Raw genomic sequence first — 16,620 nt, 5'->3', positions numbered from 1 at the left:
CAGTCCCCATCCCCTGATGACATAACTTTGTTATGTTCTCAGGACCGTCAGCACAATCTGCAGTCTGTGGGCTTGACTCCTGCGCCACAGTGAAGCCCCCACATTTTTCCCATGTTCCCATTTCCCAGTGTATTGCCATTGGCTGCATTGCAGTAATATGTTACTCTTGAAGATCTTGAAACAGGCAGAGACAGATGTCAAATAATAAGAAATAAAAAAAAAACAGGAATGTTGGAAGCTTTTAAAATAGCGTGTATTGTATTTGAGCTCAGACACAGCAGCATCTTTACCAGTACACAATGCATATATATGATATATACAGTACTACTTCCAAACTTCACATATGTCTGTTATGCAAGCAAAATTGTTCTCAGTAATCCCATCTCCGGTGGTGAAGCTATGAGAGATAATCCAGTAAAAAAAAAAAAATGTAGGAACGATGTCCCATGGCAAAAGTTCAGAACATTTCCTGATCATTCTCCCCTTTGAAATCCACAACAAAGAAAATCTCCACATAAAAAAAGGTAGCCCAGACAATGATAAAACGTATGCTTTCTTTCTGTTGTACTTTGCTTCGGATGAAAAGGTACTTGACAAATAAATAATAAATGTAACAGAGGACAGACAGAAGAAGTGGATCACCTCCCTTGGTTACAGTGCACTTTGATTAAAGAACCACCTCAGCATGACAGAATGTCACTACTTACATAATCCTCTCTCAGGTCCAATAACAAACCATTAGTTTATGAATAGGGGGCAGCTGAGTTCACAGGGTCTGTATTCCTTGCTGAGTTAGCGTTTCTATGCAATAAAACTCCCTCCCACCTATGAAGATGACAGAAATGATAGAACTGAAAAAACATGTCCCCCTCAACCAGTTATCTTTCTCCCTTTAATATGACCTTGCTTTGTCTGTGTAGAGGACTAAGGTATTTATACAGTATTTAATATTCACTCACAATAAAAGGCACTTACTTCAAACAGACGAAGAGCAGAAAATGAGAGGAAAATGATAAGAAAAAAAGTTAAACATTTGAGAGAAGGTTTGATTAAAATGATGCTTTCCAAAGTAACAGTATAATGATGTTCTTCTCTTACAACTCAAAGCAAATGTCATTACGATGCTCAAGACGCTATACAAGATGACACCAGAAAATACCATCACATAAGAAATACAGCACTTTATTGATTACTATAACTGATTAACTTAATCAATTCATAATTATATGAATGAGATATGTAATTTCACTCATTGATAATGCAACAATACACGATTGGAAATCAAATATCTATTAAATTAATGTATGTTATAGATAGATCAGTATACCCGCAACTATGTCAAATAATGTACTGTATTATGACCGACAGACAAATGTTTCCTTTTGAATATGTCATGACCGATCACTCGATAAGTAAACTGGATCCATTTGTTATATATTATGGATATTGGGTAGAGAGTCTGATAAGTATACCTTGCTACAAATATTGAGGATGTACAGAATAATTAATTAAATTATAGAATTTCTGAATTACTGAATTAATTAATGAGGTAATATCAGAACAGTTGCAGCACATGCAAACTTCTTTGAGATTCTAACCTCTAAATAACGTTCACATCTAATGTACAAGTTGTGTGCTGGTCTCATGTTTACAGCATTATAAAATACAAACAACAAATCAACAGCCTGATCCATTATAAATACCTTGAGATACAGTGGTGAAATTCAATCATCAGTATTTGCCATTGGCTTTGTTCAGAGATGTGCTGCTGCCATGTTTGGCTGCTGCCCCTGACTTCATGTTCTTGTCTGTTGCCTCAGCAACAGGCTTCTTGTCCTCTTGCTCAGTGTCCCGGTGGTAGAAGTAGTTAAAGTTTGAGACAATGACAGGCACAGGCAAAGCAATGGTCAGCACACCAGCAATGGCACACAAAGTGCCCACCATTTTGCCGCCTAGTGTTATGGGGCACATGTCTCCATAGCCCACAGTTGTCATGGTCACCACAGCCCACCAGAATCCATCTGGTATGCTGGTGAACTGCGTGTCTGGTTCATCCACCTCAGCAAAGTAGATGGCGCTGGAGAAGAGGATGACTCCGATGAAGAGGAAGAAGATTAGTAGTCCCAGCTCTCTCATGCTGGCCTTCAGGGTCTGGCCCAGGATCTGAAGGCCTTTGGAGTGGCGAGAGAGCTTGAAGATTCTGAAAACTCGCACCAGCCGGACAATTCGGAGGATGGCAAGGGACATGTTTTGGTTTTGGTTGGTGGAAATTACTTCTGGATGGTTCACTACCTCGGTGATCAGAGTCACAAAGTAAGGGACGATGGAGATTAGGTCAATGATGTTCATGATATTGTTGAAGAATTCCTTTTTGCTGGGGCACACAATGAATCGCACAAACAGCTCAAAGAAGAACCAGATGACGCAGGCAGTCTCGACTATAAAGAACGGGTCTGAGAGGGTGGCGGTGATTGTTTTGGGCGTGGCACTTGGAGGGAACAAAGATGGGAAGTTGCCTCGGGATTGGTTTAAGGGATAACCAGCAGTGGGCAGGACTTCATGGTCATCTCGGAACTCCGGTAAGGTTTCCATGCAGAAAATGACAATGGAGATGGTGATGACAAAGATGGAGACTAAAGCAACTCCTCGTGCTGCGTTGGAACTCTCGGGGTACTCAAAGAGCAGCCAGAATTGTCTGTGGAACTCATTGGTTGGCAAAGGCACCTCTGCCTCTTTGATGAAGCCCTCATCCTCTCTGAACTGTTCCATTGCCTCATTCCCTAACTCATAGAAAATCATCTCATCTGCAAAAACATCTAAGGGTACATTTGCAGGTCTACGCACCTTGCCTCCAGACTGATAGTAGTACAAAATACCGTCGAAGCTTGGTCGGTTGCGATCAAAGAAGTATTCATTTCTCATAGGGTCAAAGTAGTTCATTCTTTTCATGGCGTCCCCGAGGAGGGTGTCAGGGAACTGGTCTAAAGTCTTGAGTTGCGTCTCAAACCGCAAGCCAGCGATGTTGATGATCACCTTCTGTCCACCGTCATCCAAGCCCCGCTTGTCAACGAATAGATCCTCACAGCATTCCTTTGCCAGCTTGCTGAAGATGGTTTCACTTTGGTTCCCCTCGCTGTTCAGCAGCAGCTTCCAGTTAGATATGAGACTGGCACAGCTGGCTCGTCCCCTCGAGGCACAGAGTGGCAAGGTGGGCGAGTGAGGCAGCCCCAGGGTCGGTCCGTGCAGACTGGGCTTCCGCGGGGGTGAAGACCGCTGGGAGCACAGGTGGTTGCTGCTGGCGCTGCACTCTGGCATGTCCACCGCGAGAGCCGTCGTCTCGTTTGGGTAGTTCGGACCGTCCAGGTCCCCCATGCTGCAGTCGACATCGTCTACATTCTCGAAGTCTACCAGCGCGACCTCCATGGTGCCTGTTGCCTTAGTCAGGCCTGGGAGTCATGGGATTTCAGTCCCGACCTGGATTAGAAACCACTCCACCAGGGCAAAGAGGTAGTTTAACAGCATTCAGATGGTCACCGGTACAGCTGGGACTGCCCCTCTAAATATCTGTAAAGACAGAGGTAGGGTAAAGTCAGATTGAGTGTGTGACTGTGAGTGTTTTTGTTAATGAGTGAGACAGAACAAGAATGTGTGTGAGTGTGAGAAAGAGAGAGAGACTAGAGGTAAATATAGGTGTTCATGATGACGGAAAAAGACGGAGAAAAGAGAGTGAGAGTTAATGAAGAGGGTGAGTGATCATGAAATAAAGAGATGAATAGGTGAGTGAAAGTGAGACAGAGAGAGGAACAAAAGCAAAAGGACCGGGAAAGAGAGAGAGAGGAAAGAGAGAGAGCGAGAGAGAGAGAGAGAGAGAGGAAAGAGAGTGAATGAATGAGCAAATCAAGACTTTGTAGCTAAGGGAATCATTAGCTGCCTCTGGAACATGACGTCTGAAGGCACTTATGAGGCCAATACCTCGTTCCTTGGATACTTGTCTCTCTGGAAACCAGAGGAGAGCAGCTGGGAGAGGGTGAGGAAACATATTTCTGGAGGTGTGAGCCTGACAGCGTTTCCAAAAATGACTTACGAGGAAAAGCATGTCAAAAGGGTTATGCCTTTTCATCAGCATATTGTGCAATTTCCAATTGGAATTTATGAACTCCACATATGAAATCAAATAAATCTAACTGTTTCCACACTGCATTACAGCAAAAAGAAAAGCTGGGAAATGATCTGACCTCAAGGCATATATGCACATAGTACACACATATACACATCTTATCTCGAATAGATAATAGCTCTTCAACTGTAAAATATTACCTATCAACTGTCTGCAGTGATACACATAAACTTTGACTATATCTGTGTGAAAAAGGCCGAAACACAGCACAGGGCAAACAAACAAGCTGCCCACCTCTGTCAAGCTCTGGAGCTCAAGTCAGTGGAAGTCCTCACTGCCATCACCTTAGACATCTGAGCATGTCACAAACCCCATCTCTGGCCTTCCACTCCACAGACCTCTGACACAAGTGTGAGCGTGCTGAAAGCGCCTTTAGATCTGTCGCTTCAGAGAGCCGGCGAGGCTGGAGATGACTCCTCTGACACCGCCATCCCCCCTCCTCCTTTATTCCTTTTTCACAGCCACCGCTGCCATTCACTTGACACCACAGTCCACAGATTCAGCATCAGGCTCTATGACAGGATCAAGAGCCTCCTCCTCTTTTTACTCACCTTTCACTGTTCCAGTGACCCTCCTCTAAACTGATGCCAGGGCCCCTAGGGGTTAGTAGAGCTCCAAGACTGAGACTCTTGAATACATTATTACTGTTTATTATTTAACTGGTCGGCACAGATACCCACTACTATGAGATCACAGACAGCCCCCGACCTTTGTGACCCGTGTGTTGTTGTTGTTGTTTTATTTATTTATTTTAGGTTTCTGCCAAAACTCATGATTTTGGGACAGTCAAAGATTTTTTTAATACTTTGATCTTAACCCAGTGCAGTAATGTTCAACAACAAAGATCAAGTGTCAAGTGTGGCGGTTAATTATGTGTATACATGTATTGCTTTTCTTTAATTATCCTCTAATTACTGTATGTTCAGATATTTTCTAAAGCAAGATATTTTTAGTTGACCAAGACTGCCTAAATAACAGCTTCAAGGAAACCTTTCAGAGAAGAATCTCTGTCACATGCGTGACCTCTGTATTTAAGAATGTGTTAAGGCTTCACGGAGTCAGGAGCAGGCATCATAAAACATGTCATCACACTGAAACACATATGCTCATACATATGTCTTACAGATACCTTCAGATCAACACTTGTACTTGAAGAAAAACAATGTTTACCACCAACCAGGAGCTGATCAAATAAACCCATAGCTATTTCACCAAATCATACCACATGCTGGTAAAGTAGAGCAGGCTTCACACAAGGCAGTAGAGTCACTGTTGAAACAAGTGAAGGTGGTCTAATTGACTTACTTTGTTGTGTCATCTGCATTAGACTACACAGAGCCAACATCTGGGATGATCTGTACTGTAGACTACCGTACCTTGCTAGGTCTTCTAATATACGATGACACAACTGGTTTAAAACCTATATTTCTACCAACTATGTCATGGAAATCATAGTATTTTGTGATATCATGATTACATAATTGTAACATTTGGCCATTTGCACAAGTCCAGCTCAGGTGTACATACACACATTTTGGCTTATTTTCAAGCACCTGGTAGATTAGAAATATTCTTGTTTTGCCAGGGTCTGGTCCAAGCTCTCAACAACTCTTTTAGATTTTATAGCTCTCAATGTTTTTCACAAGCAAATAAGTATAGAGATCATTCACTGAAGAGAGCGAATGTTTCTAACATGTAAAAAAAGATAATATTGAGTATTTCAATTACATTTACATTTAGTCATTTAGCAGATACTTTTATCCAAAGACGTACAAGGGAGAGAACAATCAAGCTACGAGCAATAGTGTAACAATAAATACTATTTTACATAAGAAATGGAGAAAAGTGCAGGGAAGTAACTACTGTAAGTGCAAGTTAAGTACTAGTAGAAGTGCAAGTTAGGAAGGGAGGTGCTCAATTGAACTCATATACTCTGTACTGCAATGGAATGAACTGCATGAGGTAAATACTATTTTTCTCTCATATCAATTAGAGCATAGGCAGGAGCTATGAGAATATCAGCAGCGTGGCATAAGCGCAGTACCCAACCCCACAGCAGTGCAGAGCAGAGCTAGCGAGAAGAAGCCAACAGATGTTTAATTAAAGCCACCAAAAATGAGTCATCATCCATCACACTGATGCGGGCAGGGAGGACGGGGCATGTAGGTCAGACAGAGGGGATGAGATTAGGGGGTTACAGTCTCTGCGTGGGAGACGGACAGAGCCAGGAAACACTGGAGAGAAAGAGAGAGAGAAGGAACCGAGGAAAACGATACAGGCATTTAGAGGATCTGACGCATGGGAGGAGAGGTCACATGGAGCTCAGGCTAATGTTATTTCCTGAAGAATTTAGCAACAGGAATGTTTTAGTGAGACTGGGGAGACAGCCTATAGTACTGTTCAAGAGATAATGGGAAGAATTAAAACTATTAACCCAGGCGATAGTGTCTATATACATTTTTGGCTTTTGAGGTTGTTAAAAAGTTTTGTAGATTGTAAAAAAAAAGAAGTTCACTCTTTAAAACATCTGATACCATATTTTTTCAATGTTTACAGCCATTTCACGCTCTGAGACCAGTGTCCTAATTTAACAGCGGTTTCCATTATCGGGTTGAATAAAGCCTTCGACGTAATACAAAAGTGATACCTCTGCAACGTAATCCATGAAACTATTCCGGTTGGATGCGCTCCAGAGGGTCGTCAGTCAATGTTTCTCAGTTCGAACCTATGTCGAACTTAATACGACAATATTTATCTGCATCAATACCCCTGCCAGTCAATTCACCATGCACTGTCACCCAACTATGGTAAACACATGACAATACTTCCAGCTCCAATTGCTCGCACACACACTTCACCCTGGAAATCCATATCATCTCCTTCTCTCACACCTGCCTGGTCGCAATCACAACAGTCAACCCACGGTACAGTAAATAAAAGAATGGGGATGCATTACTTACACTCACATGGTGTAGCCTAACAGGTGCTCTTCAAAGCCCTGAGCTCAGCCTGAACACATATTCATCTAAAAGGTACCTGAGTGGGTTCCTTGGCTGGGGGCTGACCTAAGAGGCAGGGGATGAGCCCTGAAGAGCAAGGGTTTGTCCTACTCTCGTGTACCATCTCTTTATTTGGGCTCAGTTTGGCATAATCTATTAAAGCCACCGTTGGGTAACTCTACGCTAAGGAGAAACCAGAGCTGGGGAGCTGGCAATCTTACTCACACACACACACACACACACATGCACACACTCATTAGCACGTATACACACAAACAAGTACATACACACAAACAGAGAACCCCTTCCTCAACACACACACACACACACATATATATATATATATACATTCAAAAACATCACACAAACTCTCACAGTGTGGAGAAAGTTTGGGGCTCACCTGGCACATTGGCTGACGTGAGATGCAGGGTACCCATTTCAGTGCTCTTTAATCATTTGATGACTTTCCAAGGTCTAGGTTTTACACTGCAGCCCGATATCCACACCTGAAGATGCATATAAACATGCTTTCTTTTCACCTACAGTGCATGAGTCAAAACCAGGGCACAACAAAAAACACCATCTCCCTAGCCTGGAGAGTCTACAGTTTGACTGGGCACAGGGCCAGTGAAGGGAATTGGAGAATAAATATTTGTTTGAGTTTTAATGAGGCTACAGTAGGCAAGTATCTCAGCTCACCTAACACCAAAACCTACCTGATCGGTTACATTGTACACAGAACCTTGCAGACTGGAACCACTTACTTACAGGTTGCCTCGCCCGACTCACTAACGAATTCATTCTAAATTCTTAATGTTTTAACAAGATGATTAAATCAGCGGTGATAAGTGGTGTGAGAGGAGTCTTGGGAGCAAAGATGACAGCAAAGACTGAAGGGAACTACAGTGAACAGCTTTTCTCTTCATACAAGGAGGGGAAATAGAAGTTGTTGCCCTGTAAATAAAAGAAGTGAGAAACTCAAGCCTTGGGGATACTATGAGGAACACAGTCACTCTATCCAGGCCCTCTGTCTAAAACTGTGCCCTACATTCTGATCACTTCTGGCATGACTCCTTAAGATCCAAAATGTTCATAGTATTTTTAAATTAAATATTTGTCTTGCTTCTCAGACACATTGTTATCAAACATTCTGGCCTATAAAGTTATTTTAAAGCAACACAGGTCACATGAATTATGTTTCAGGGTGCGATTGCTTTGTGCTGTATTTGACAACAACTAGCAAGCTAACTGGCTAACAGAACACTGCAATCACCAGTTACAACTCAGTTGGCACTGAAAAAAGAGAACTGTTTTGCTAACTGGTGTATTTTGGCGATATATTTGCCAGCAACAGCTGTTCTTACATTTCCACAGGGTTTCTGTTTTGGAGCATAAGGCCACAGTGAATTGCCTAGGCAGAAAATGGAGATGACAGGTCTCCTTCATGTTCATCAGAATGAATGAAACAAAACAATAGTTACTGGCAAAAACTTGAAAAATGTTACCTTATGGAATAACCAACAGCAGGGTTTTTTTGCAAACCTGCCATAAAAAAGAGCAACCTTTGTCCTCTGCTGAGCTTAGCCTATTTATATCCTGGAGCTGTGAGTAGGGCAACCTGTAACAATATAAGTTATGTTAATGGAAAAGACCAGCTGCCATAGCGGACTTTCTGCAGCAGTGTCAAAGGTCACTGGTGTATATGTTTCATCACGGACAACACAAATGCCAGCGCCTAAGTACCTCATTCCTGTTGACACTGCGGACAAACTGTTATGCAGCATTTAATTATACGGTGTATTATAGAATTAATACAGCATAATTGAGAGAGACAAATGACTGGCCACACAAAGGCATCAATGAGCGATTAATTGACAGGAATTTCCACTTAAAATTAAGTAATGTGGGCTGTGATGACACTCTTTATTTAGAAACTGACTTCGGATTACCATTTTTGCCCTGATTCATTCCAAAAGCTTGTCACTGACCCTGACTAGTGTTTGTAAACCCCGACTAGTGTTCGCCATTTTTCCCCCAAATGAACTACAAGATTAAGGAACCCAAACCAGCTGTCTCACTTTAGTCAAGGCTTTCCCTTCTGTTCCCTTGCCTTCCTCATTTTCTCAGCTTGGAACTCCAGACCTTTCTATAAGGTCTAAATGAATGCTCTGGAGCCCAGAGGCACACAGGTACAGCATATCTGCTCAGAGCCCGGTGTTCCAGACCAGGTGTTTTTGGGCCAGCGCTGGAATAACCCTATTAATCGCCTCTGGGGGCTCAATGGCATAAGCCGAGAGGATCGCCTCCCACGGATGAACACTAGCTGCAATGGAGCCCTGGGCTCAATGAACAGAGCAAGACGCTGTTTAAAAACATCAGTTCACCACACAGAGAGTCTTCTCGAGCAGTCTATACAAGATAACCCCCCCACAAGAGCAGCTTCTGTCTTTTAATCACAGTGAAAAAGTAACACAACTTGATGCTCTACTGCCAGTCTGTAGCAGACAGTCTGCTTCTGAAATGGAATTAATGGAGGTGTTTTAGAAAGGAATAGTATGATATGCGTGGTTATTTTTCTCAAAGATGAAAAGAATATACCTGTTGTTGCTCTCAATGACACACAGTCCAGCCTGCGTACAGATGTCCACAGCTAAAAAGGAAATGGACACTTCCTCTTATCTCCAACTACTCCGATTATGCACAGCTGAGAGGGAAGTTGTCAAAAAAAAAGTGACACCGTGCACGAATTGCTCCATTTCCATAATACTGCTAATACCAAGTCAGCATGTCCAGGGGTGGGGATTGAGAGGGTGGCTCTCACTGTGACACACAGGGACATGTGACCCAGACACTCTCTCTCTCTCTCCCTCTCTGGGCCATGTTTCACGGGGGCCCTCCAGTCCACAACGTATGGCCTGCTGTCTCAGAAAGAGCCTCAAAGTGAACAGGACACATGAATAACATAATCCATACCCCCTGATGACTACAAAATGCCAAATGGGTTGTGAGGACATGGTCGGTCACCATGGGCATAAACAGGAGGGGACGATATTGATCAAGGACTTAAATGAGTCTACAAGGATAGGAGGAGACAGGGAGGGTTGGAGTGTGTGTTAAGTGGGGCCAGGGGGTTGACATGGCACTTCTCCTACTTTGCAGATAAGCAGTCATTGCAAATCAGTGCAATCAATGGACAATTTAGTAAAGAGTGCTTCTATTGGATTTTGGCTTTGTAGAGAGTAAGGGGCTCTGTTTGGATAAGTGTAGTTGGGAGCCCCTGTGGGAGTCTTTCTGTGGTGAAATGAGCTGACTGTGTGCGGATGACGTGGGCGTGTGGTGTTTGTTTCTGCTGCTGGGCAGCGATGCCCTCAGCCGCCTTCCTGAGAATTCATGCAGGCTTGAGATAGCACCTTGGCTATGGCCCGGAGGTTTACAATAAAGAGGAAGGACGCCGGAATGACAAATTAACAGCCTGACCCAAGGAGTGTTGTTTTACGAACGCATGCTCATAAACACACACACACACTCACACACGCACGCACGCATGCTGCTACTGTAGAGGCGAGGAATACCAGTGCTCAGATGTTTAAACTATTACACACACACACACACACACACACACACACACACACACACACACACACAAATCGTCCTGGGGCCCCTGCAGACATCTGGGTGCTACCAGAATCCAAGGTCACGAAAAGAAAATATATATACACACACAGCACATACAACTCTGCAAAACACCTGTGCCAGTATGCACACACACACACACACACACACACACACACACACACACACACACACACACACACACACACACACACACACACACACACACACACACACACACACACACACACACACACGCATTCATGCATGCACACACACAAGCAAACACATACTTTTTGGGGAGAGGGCAGACGGGCATGGATGTCTTATTTAAATGTCACTGAATTTCCCTTGGCAATGCAAGACAGAGGTGGCATGATGTCCCAAGATAATACATGAAGTAGAAAAACACTTTTTTCAGATGCAGAAATACACAAGGGAACCAAAGTATTTCAGCCCAGAGGCACTGCCAGAAAACTGACCGTCAGCTTGACATCCAAGACAACTGTCCCACTATTTCTTTTTTAATCTATGCTATGTTGTCTGTTTTTTTGTTGTTAAAACATTGTCTTGCAGGCATATCAGATCAAGTTATCAACAGACAGGGTTTGTTTGTTGTATGTAACTATGTTGCTTATTACTCGCATAGCCATGCATTATATGAATACTATAAATAGCTTAAGAGCTCACACTAGCACATACATCAAACTCAAAAGTGTACTGTATCCTCAAAGGGTTCTGTAAGCCTGTCTGATTGAACAATGTCACCTTGCCGTAATGCCTTATATATTAGATATTACCTTAACACCATGAACCTCAGCCTTTTCAGTTATCAGAAACTCAGAAAGGCTGTAAATCAGGGATTGGGCCTTAAGGGTGTCAATCAAACACAACGCTGCAGCCGATGGCCTGAGCAGGACAGGAAAACAGATGGGAGGTTAGTAGAGTTCTGCTTGCAGGTCAGGCTACTTAGCTAGCTGATAAGGCATTCAAATATGAGAAATAAGAGAACATGATAGGTCAGGATATTTAGTACATAAAACATATTCACCAAAAAACTATGTAATGTATGCTTTAAACTACTTACACTGCTCATCATCTAGGTCTCACTGGCCTTTAAGGACACAGATGTGGGTTCGTTTTGGGATCACATCCTGCATCTGTGGACAGGGTTAAACTCACACTGCACAGTTTGGAGAGATGAACAGGGAGGACGCCCTCATCCTCTTTCTTCCCTCCTCCATCCCTCTCCAAAGCCCAGATGAGCCCCTTCCTCAGGCGGCCCGCTGTGGCTGCCTGGCTCACAGCTGTGATTAAAAACCCTCCTCGGGCCGGCCGACGGGAAGATCCTCCCGCTGCTTAATCACCAGGCGTCAAGACGGCAAGCAATTAGTGGGCCAGGAGGTTAGGGGACAAAAGAGCAGAACTAGCTCTGAGTGACTAGAGCTGCATGCAGCACCCATTTCCCAAGCATAAGTTGCTCCCCAAAAATCCTTTTAAAATAATAGAGGCTGGGAATTCATCTGTTGGATTTTGAGAAAGCCAGTGATTACCAAAGGAGATGCAGAGTGGTGACTGGATGAGGTCCAGGCAGCACAATAACATATCTGTGTAATTTGAGGCTGGAAAATAAGAAAAAAGTGTATCTGTTCAGCTTATCCATAGCAACAGGATATGTAAAACCCATAATAACTGGGTGGTCTACACATCATAGATGTGACCAAGATAGAGGAGGTGACAGCACTGAGGGCTATGGGAGGTATCATGTAGCTTCTAAAATTGCATGAACCTAACTGCAATCCAAGAAGGAAGAGGTGGACTCCATTGATTTTAGAGAATATTTAACGTAATGGAACATTTTAAACGTTCAGTTTAGACCTTTCACTTTTGAACGTGTGGGGGCTAACCAAGGCAATCCATACCACCTCCCTCTCTTTTTTGAGCTCTACCTACCCTCATTACTGATTCCCTTAATAATGACCACTGCAGTGAACTTGACATTGGAAAAGCACGAACAGAAGAAAACAAACACAAGCTTGTGTACATAAACCCCCCACACACACACACAAACACACACCTACACACACACACACCACACATAATACACACACTCACACACACACACACATGCACACACACATAACAAACACATATGCACACAAACACATAAAATGTGCCCACTCAGGGTATTCATACATAGGTAAGCCCCTCTCGGAACACTGCCCAGCTCTAACTTGACAGGCCCTGTGATGGCCTGCCGTGTTCAGAAACTAATTTCCTGGGGTTGTTGTGTTGGTGCATGTGGGAGGGTGGAGTGGAGTTGGGTTGGGTTGGGTTGGGGTAGGCAAAGTCCTTACAACTCCCCCCCACCCCACCCCACCACCACCCTCACCCCCTGGCTAAAAATAGCACAGCCCCCACCTTGTGTCCATCTGTGCTGCAGCCCGGGCAAGGACGGGGCATTAGAGTCGGGCATGGGCAAACACACCACAGACACTGGGGAGCAGTGGCCTCTGATGCCCACGAGTAATGCGTCGTAATCCCTCGCCACCCAACGCGCTCCGGGAACAGAGGGTGGGCACTTCTCCCATGACCCCCCCCCCCCACACACACACACACACACACACACACATGTGCACACACCCATCCCCCGCATTGCCTCAACTCTCTGCCTCTGCTTCCCTCTCGGGAGATTAAGCCCTTCTCATTTACAGAAAATATGACATTTTATAGAAGCTTCATGTTTTAGTTTTTTTAAATCAAGCAAGCAGAAAATGCAACCATCTGTTTGTGGAGAGCCAGACTGTCTGTTACTGTATTATGATAACGACACCAGGACCTGTTACTGTGTGTTCATGCACACGTTATGCAGTTTTCTCTATTTGGTTAATTTGCTTACACTTTTTCTGTCCATTTTATCATACATTATGACTATTGATATGATATCACATATAATTTATTATGACTATTAAAATGAATATATTTCCAGATTAATGCTGATTATGGTAATCTAGTAAATGTCTCTCATGTGTCTGTTTAGCAGCATGTTCAACCAAACCGAAGCATTAAATAATATGCAGGGGTACGTTTCCAACAAGCACTGCAACTTACATAATTGGAACCATGCAATTGCGACCCAAGTGTTTCCCAGAGCCATAGTACGAACTATCGAGGTAAGCTAACAACATTGGTAAATCAGGTTATATAGTAGTACTATCGTTAAGCGACACAGGTGTTTCCCATATCATCGTTCGAACTGCTGTTGAATTGCGTAGTTTTAACTACAACCTTTGACCCGTGGTAGAAGCTAATTATTTCAGGTATATGTCACTGTCAGTTATTGGTGCCCAACTTAATCATTATGAATGTATTCCCACTCGTGGTTGATATTTTATATTTGCCCCTCATTAAAATACGCTGGTGAGCTAGCCCATGTGCTACACTGCGTCATTAACCAAGTTAGTTCAAACTAGCATGGTTCAAATTTGGTAACGTTACGATAGTTTTGGGAAACCGTCGCTCTTAATTTGTTAGTAAGTTTAACGACGTAAAATACCATGTTAGTTCAGTGCTAACCTCTATCGTTGTACACACTCCTGATTGATAACTAGTTTTACAGTATAATATACAAGAACACTCTGAATGCATATTGGTTACTTCATGTAGAAATGATGAGCAATATTGTAACTACCCATACTACTATGATGGTAAACAATGATAGTGATTCTGTCACAAAGGCATTGGCAGATATCACTGACATTAAAAAGAAATTTCACTATTTAGTCTCACTTTTCACGTTTGATCTTCTGCTTCCATGGCGTCACGAGTCAAAACATTTAGAGCATAAGCTGTTTACATTTTACAGGGAGTAGGTCACACACCATACTGTATTGTAATTATGTTGTTTTAATTGTTTGTGTCAGAATGGACGTACTTTGCAGATCTTACTAGTGTCAATTGAACTCTTTTTATACACGAAAGTGATAAGAGCATCGCATGCATACATGACAGAGACGTATCAGCTCAGCATCTACAAATCTCTGTCATCACAAACCTGCGTGAATCTTTGCCCGAATTTTCAGCGCTCTTAATATCACCTGCTTCATTGAGATGAAATAGTAAAATGCCTTATAAATAATCTATAGCTCGCACAAGTAGTTGACTCTCCGCTGACAACTGTGCAACAGCTGCTACGTTAAAGGGGACGCTGTGGTCGAGCTGATGAACGCAAGAAAATTCTTCAACTATAAGGAAACCCGCAAAAGTGTAAAAAGCAAAGTAATACCTCTTTGCTCGGGTCGAATATCCTTGAGAAGTTCATTGCATTGTCCTTGAAAGTTTTTTAGCTCCCCTCCATGGCTGTCTAAGAGGACCCGCGAGAGGACGGGGGTTAGCAGTTCAAGCCAAGGGACAGCGGCACAGAAGGCTGGGCAAACTGTTTGGGTCATCAACACGAGGACAGATGTGGCTGTGATATAACAGTGACAGCTCGTTAAGTTTATTTAGCCAATTCTCTGACTGGGGGAATACATAAACACGAGGAAATAAATAAATAGATAGATAAATAAATAAATAAATAGATGTACAGCCAGAATATTTTGGTTTACAGAAAAGACGGACGATGTGGTTGTAGCATGTGTTACCATTTACTTTCCGTGTCATCCCTTTGGAGATAACTTTTTTCTTCTTCTTCTTCTACTACTACTAGTAATATTAAAAATGACAATATGTTAAAATAGTGGACAGATACACAATACATGAAAACTAAAACAATTCTAATACATGAAACTGAAATACAGGGCCACCAGGGTCCTACTGTTAGGAACTCAATTTGTCCCTGTAATATATCGCCCCCCACTGGCAAATGCTGTATGAAGCAAATGTAATTATATGAAGCAAATAATAAACACTTTCATGTACAAATGCTTTAACTGTAAGGTTAACTAAAATGAATAAAAACAATGACTTGCTCAGTGACTTACTCCTGATTGTATTAATCTATAATTAGCTCACTAGTGAGTGTGTATAGTCTTGTAGGTGTTGTAGCCTACTGGTTATATTGTAGCCCGTTTCATTTGCATTTCTTTTTGTTTTGCCCTTTCTTCTTTAAGCTCCTATTGCTCAGGATAAACCAATACGGATAAACCATTTGATACCATTTGGTATTTGATGGCCACCATAGGCACTCGCACACACTTGTAAAGGAAGGGTATTCAGCTGGTTGCAATTCAGCAACCCCACCACTAGTGCCACTAAAAACTACACACTGTGCCTTTAATGAATACAGGTGATCCAGTTTAACTGTCATGTCATATAGCCTAGGGCCTAGGCTATTTCACTGGGCTCTGTTTGGCACATTGCCTCTTCTTATTGCTGCTTCCAGCGGTTAATCCACAAATGAATACTGATGATACAGTTAACTGTCATGTACATTTCACTGTTCTCTAATTCAGCGCATTTTACTCTCCAGTGGTGTAGATGGTATTTTTCTCTGCAGCGACACCTATCGTTTAGGAGGAAACTGCAGTGATTCACATGCGCACCAAATGTGGGCATAAAAGGTTTTGGCGCCAAGGACCAATCCGTCAAGCATACCAGCCACTTTACTCCTCTATCTAAATGGCAAGAGCTACCTACCTTAAAATACAGCTGCTGGTAATCTAATCGGATATGATCTGCTGAAGCATGACGTAAACAAAACTCTCATCTCATCAGTGGGTCTCCCATAGTTTTATTCCCAGGGAGCAAACATACTAATGACAATGTGCATCTGTAAACATCAAAACTTCTGCTAAATGAATAAATAGCATAAATAGATTTAGTTTTCCTTTG

At 42.7% G+C, this 16,620-nt stretch overlaps 1 protein-coding gene across 5 annotated transcripts; it reads right to left on the bottom strand.

Moving 5' to 3' along the window:
- Window positions 1-239: 239 nt before the first annotated feature.
- On the bottom strand, window positions 240-15,542 carry LOC105906387 (potassium voltage-gated channel subfamily A member 10). Of its 5 annotated transcripts, none has more exons than XM_031566545.2 (3): window positions 15,074-15,542; window positions 7,577-7,682; window positions 240-3,564 (listed from the first exon to the last, which is right to left on the bottom strand). In XM_031566545.2, exon 3 carries the CDS (start codon window positions 3,421-3,423, stop codon window positions 1,732-1,734), a length of 1,692 nt encoding a protein of 563 aa, XP_031422405.1. In that variant the 5' UTR covers window positions 3,424-3,564; window positions 7,577-7,682; window positions 15,074-15,542; the 3' UTR covers window positions 240-1,731. The 5 variants fall into 5 exon arrangements, with proteins under 5 accessions (XP_031422405.1, XP_031422406.1, XP_031422404.1 ...); XM_031566546.2 differs by lacking the exon at window positions 15,074-15,542 and adding an exon at window positions 9,775-10,313; XM_031566544.2 differs by lacking the exon at window positions 7,577-7,682.
- Between the last annotated feature and the right edge of the window lie 1,078 nt (window positions 15,543-16,620).

Source organism: Clupea harengus, chromosome 4 (genome assembly GCF_900700415.2).
Source record: "Clupea harengus chromosome 4, Ch_v2.0.2, whole genome shotgun sequence".
NCBI classification, from domain to species: domain Eukaryota; kingdom Metazoa; phylum Chordata; class Actinopteri; order Clupeiformes; family Clupeidae; genus Clupea; species Clupea harengus.
The sequence above is the reverse complement of the archived record's forward strand: the minus strand, read 5'-3'. Positions and strand labels throughout refer to the sequence as shown.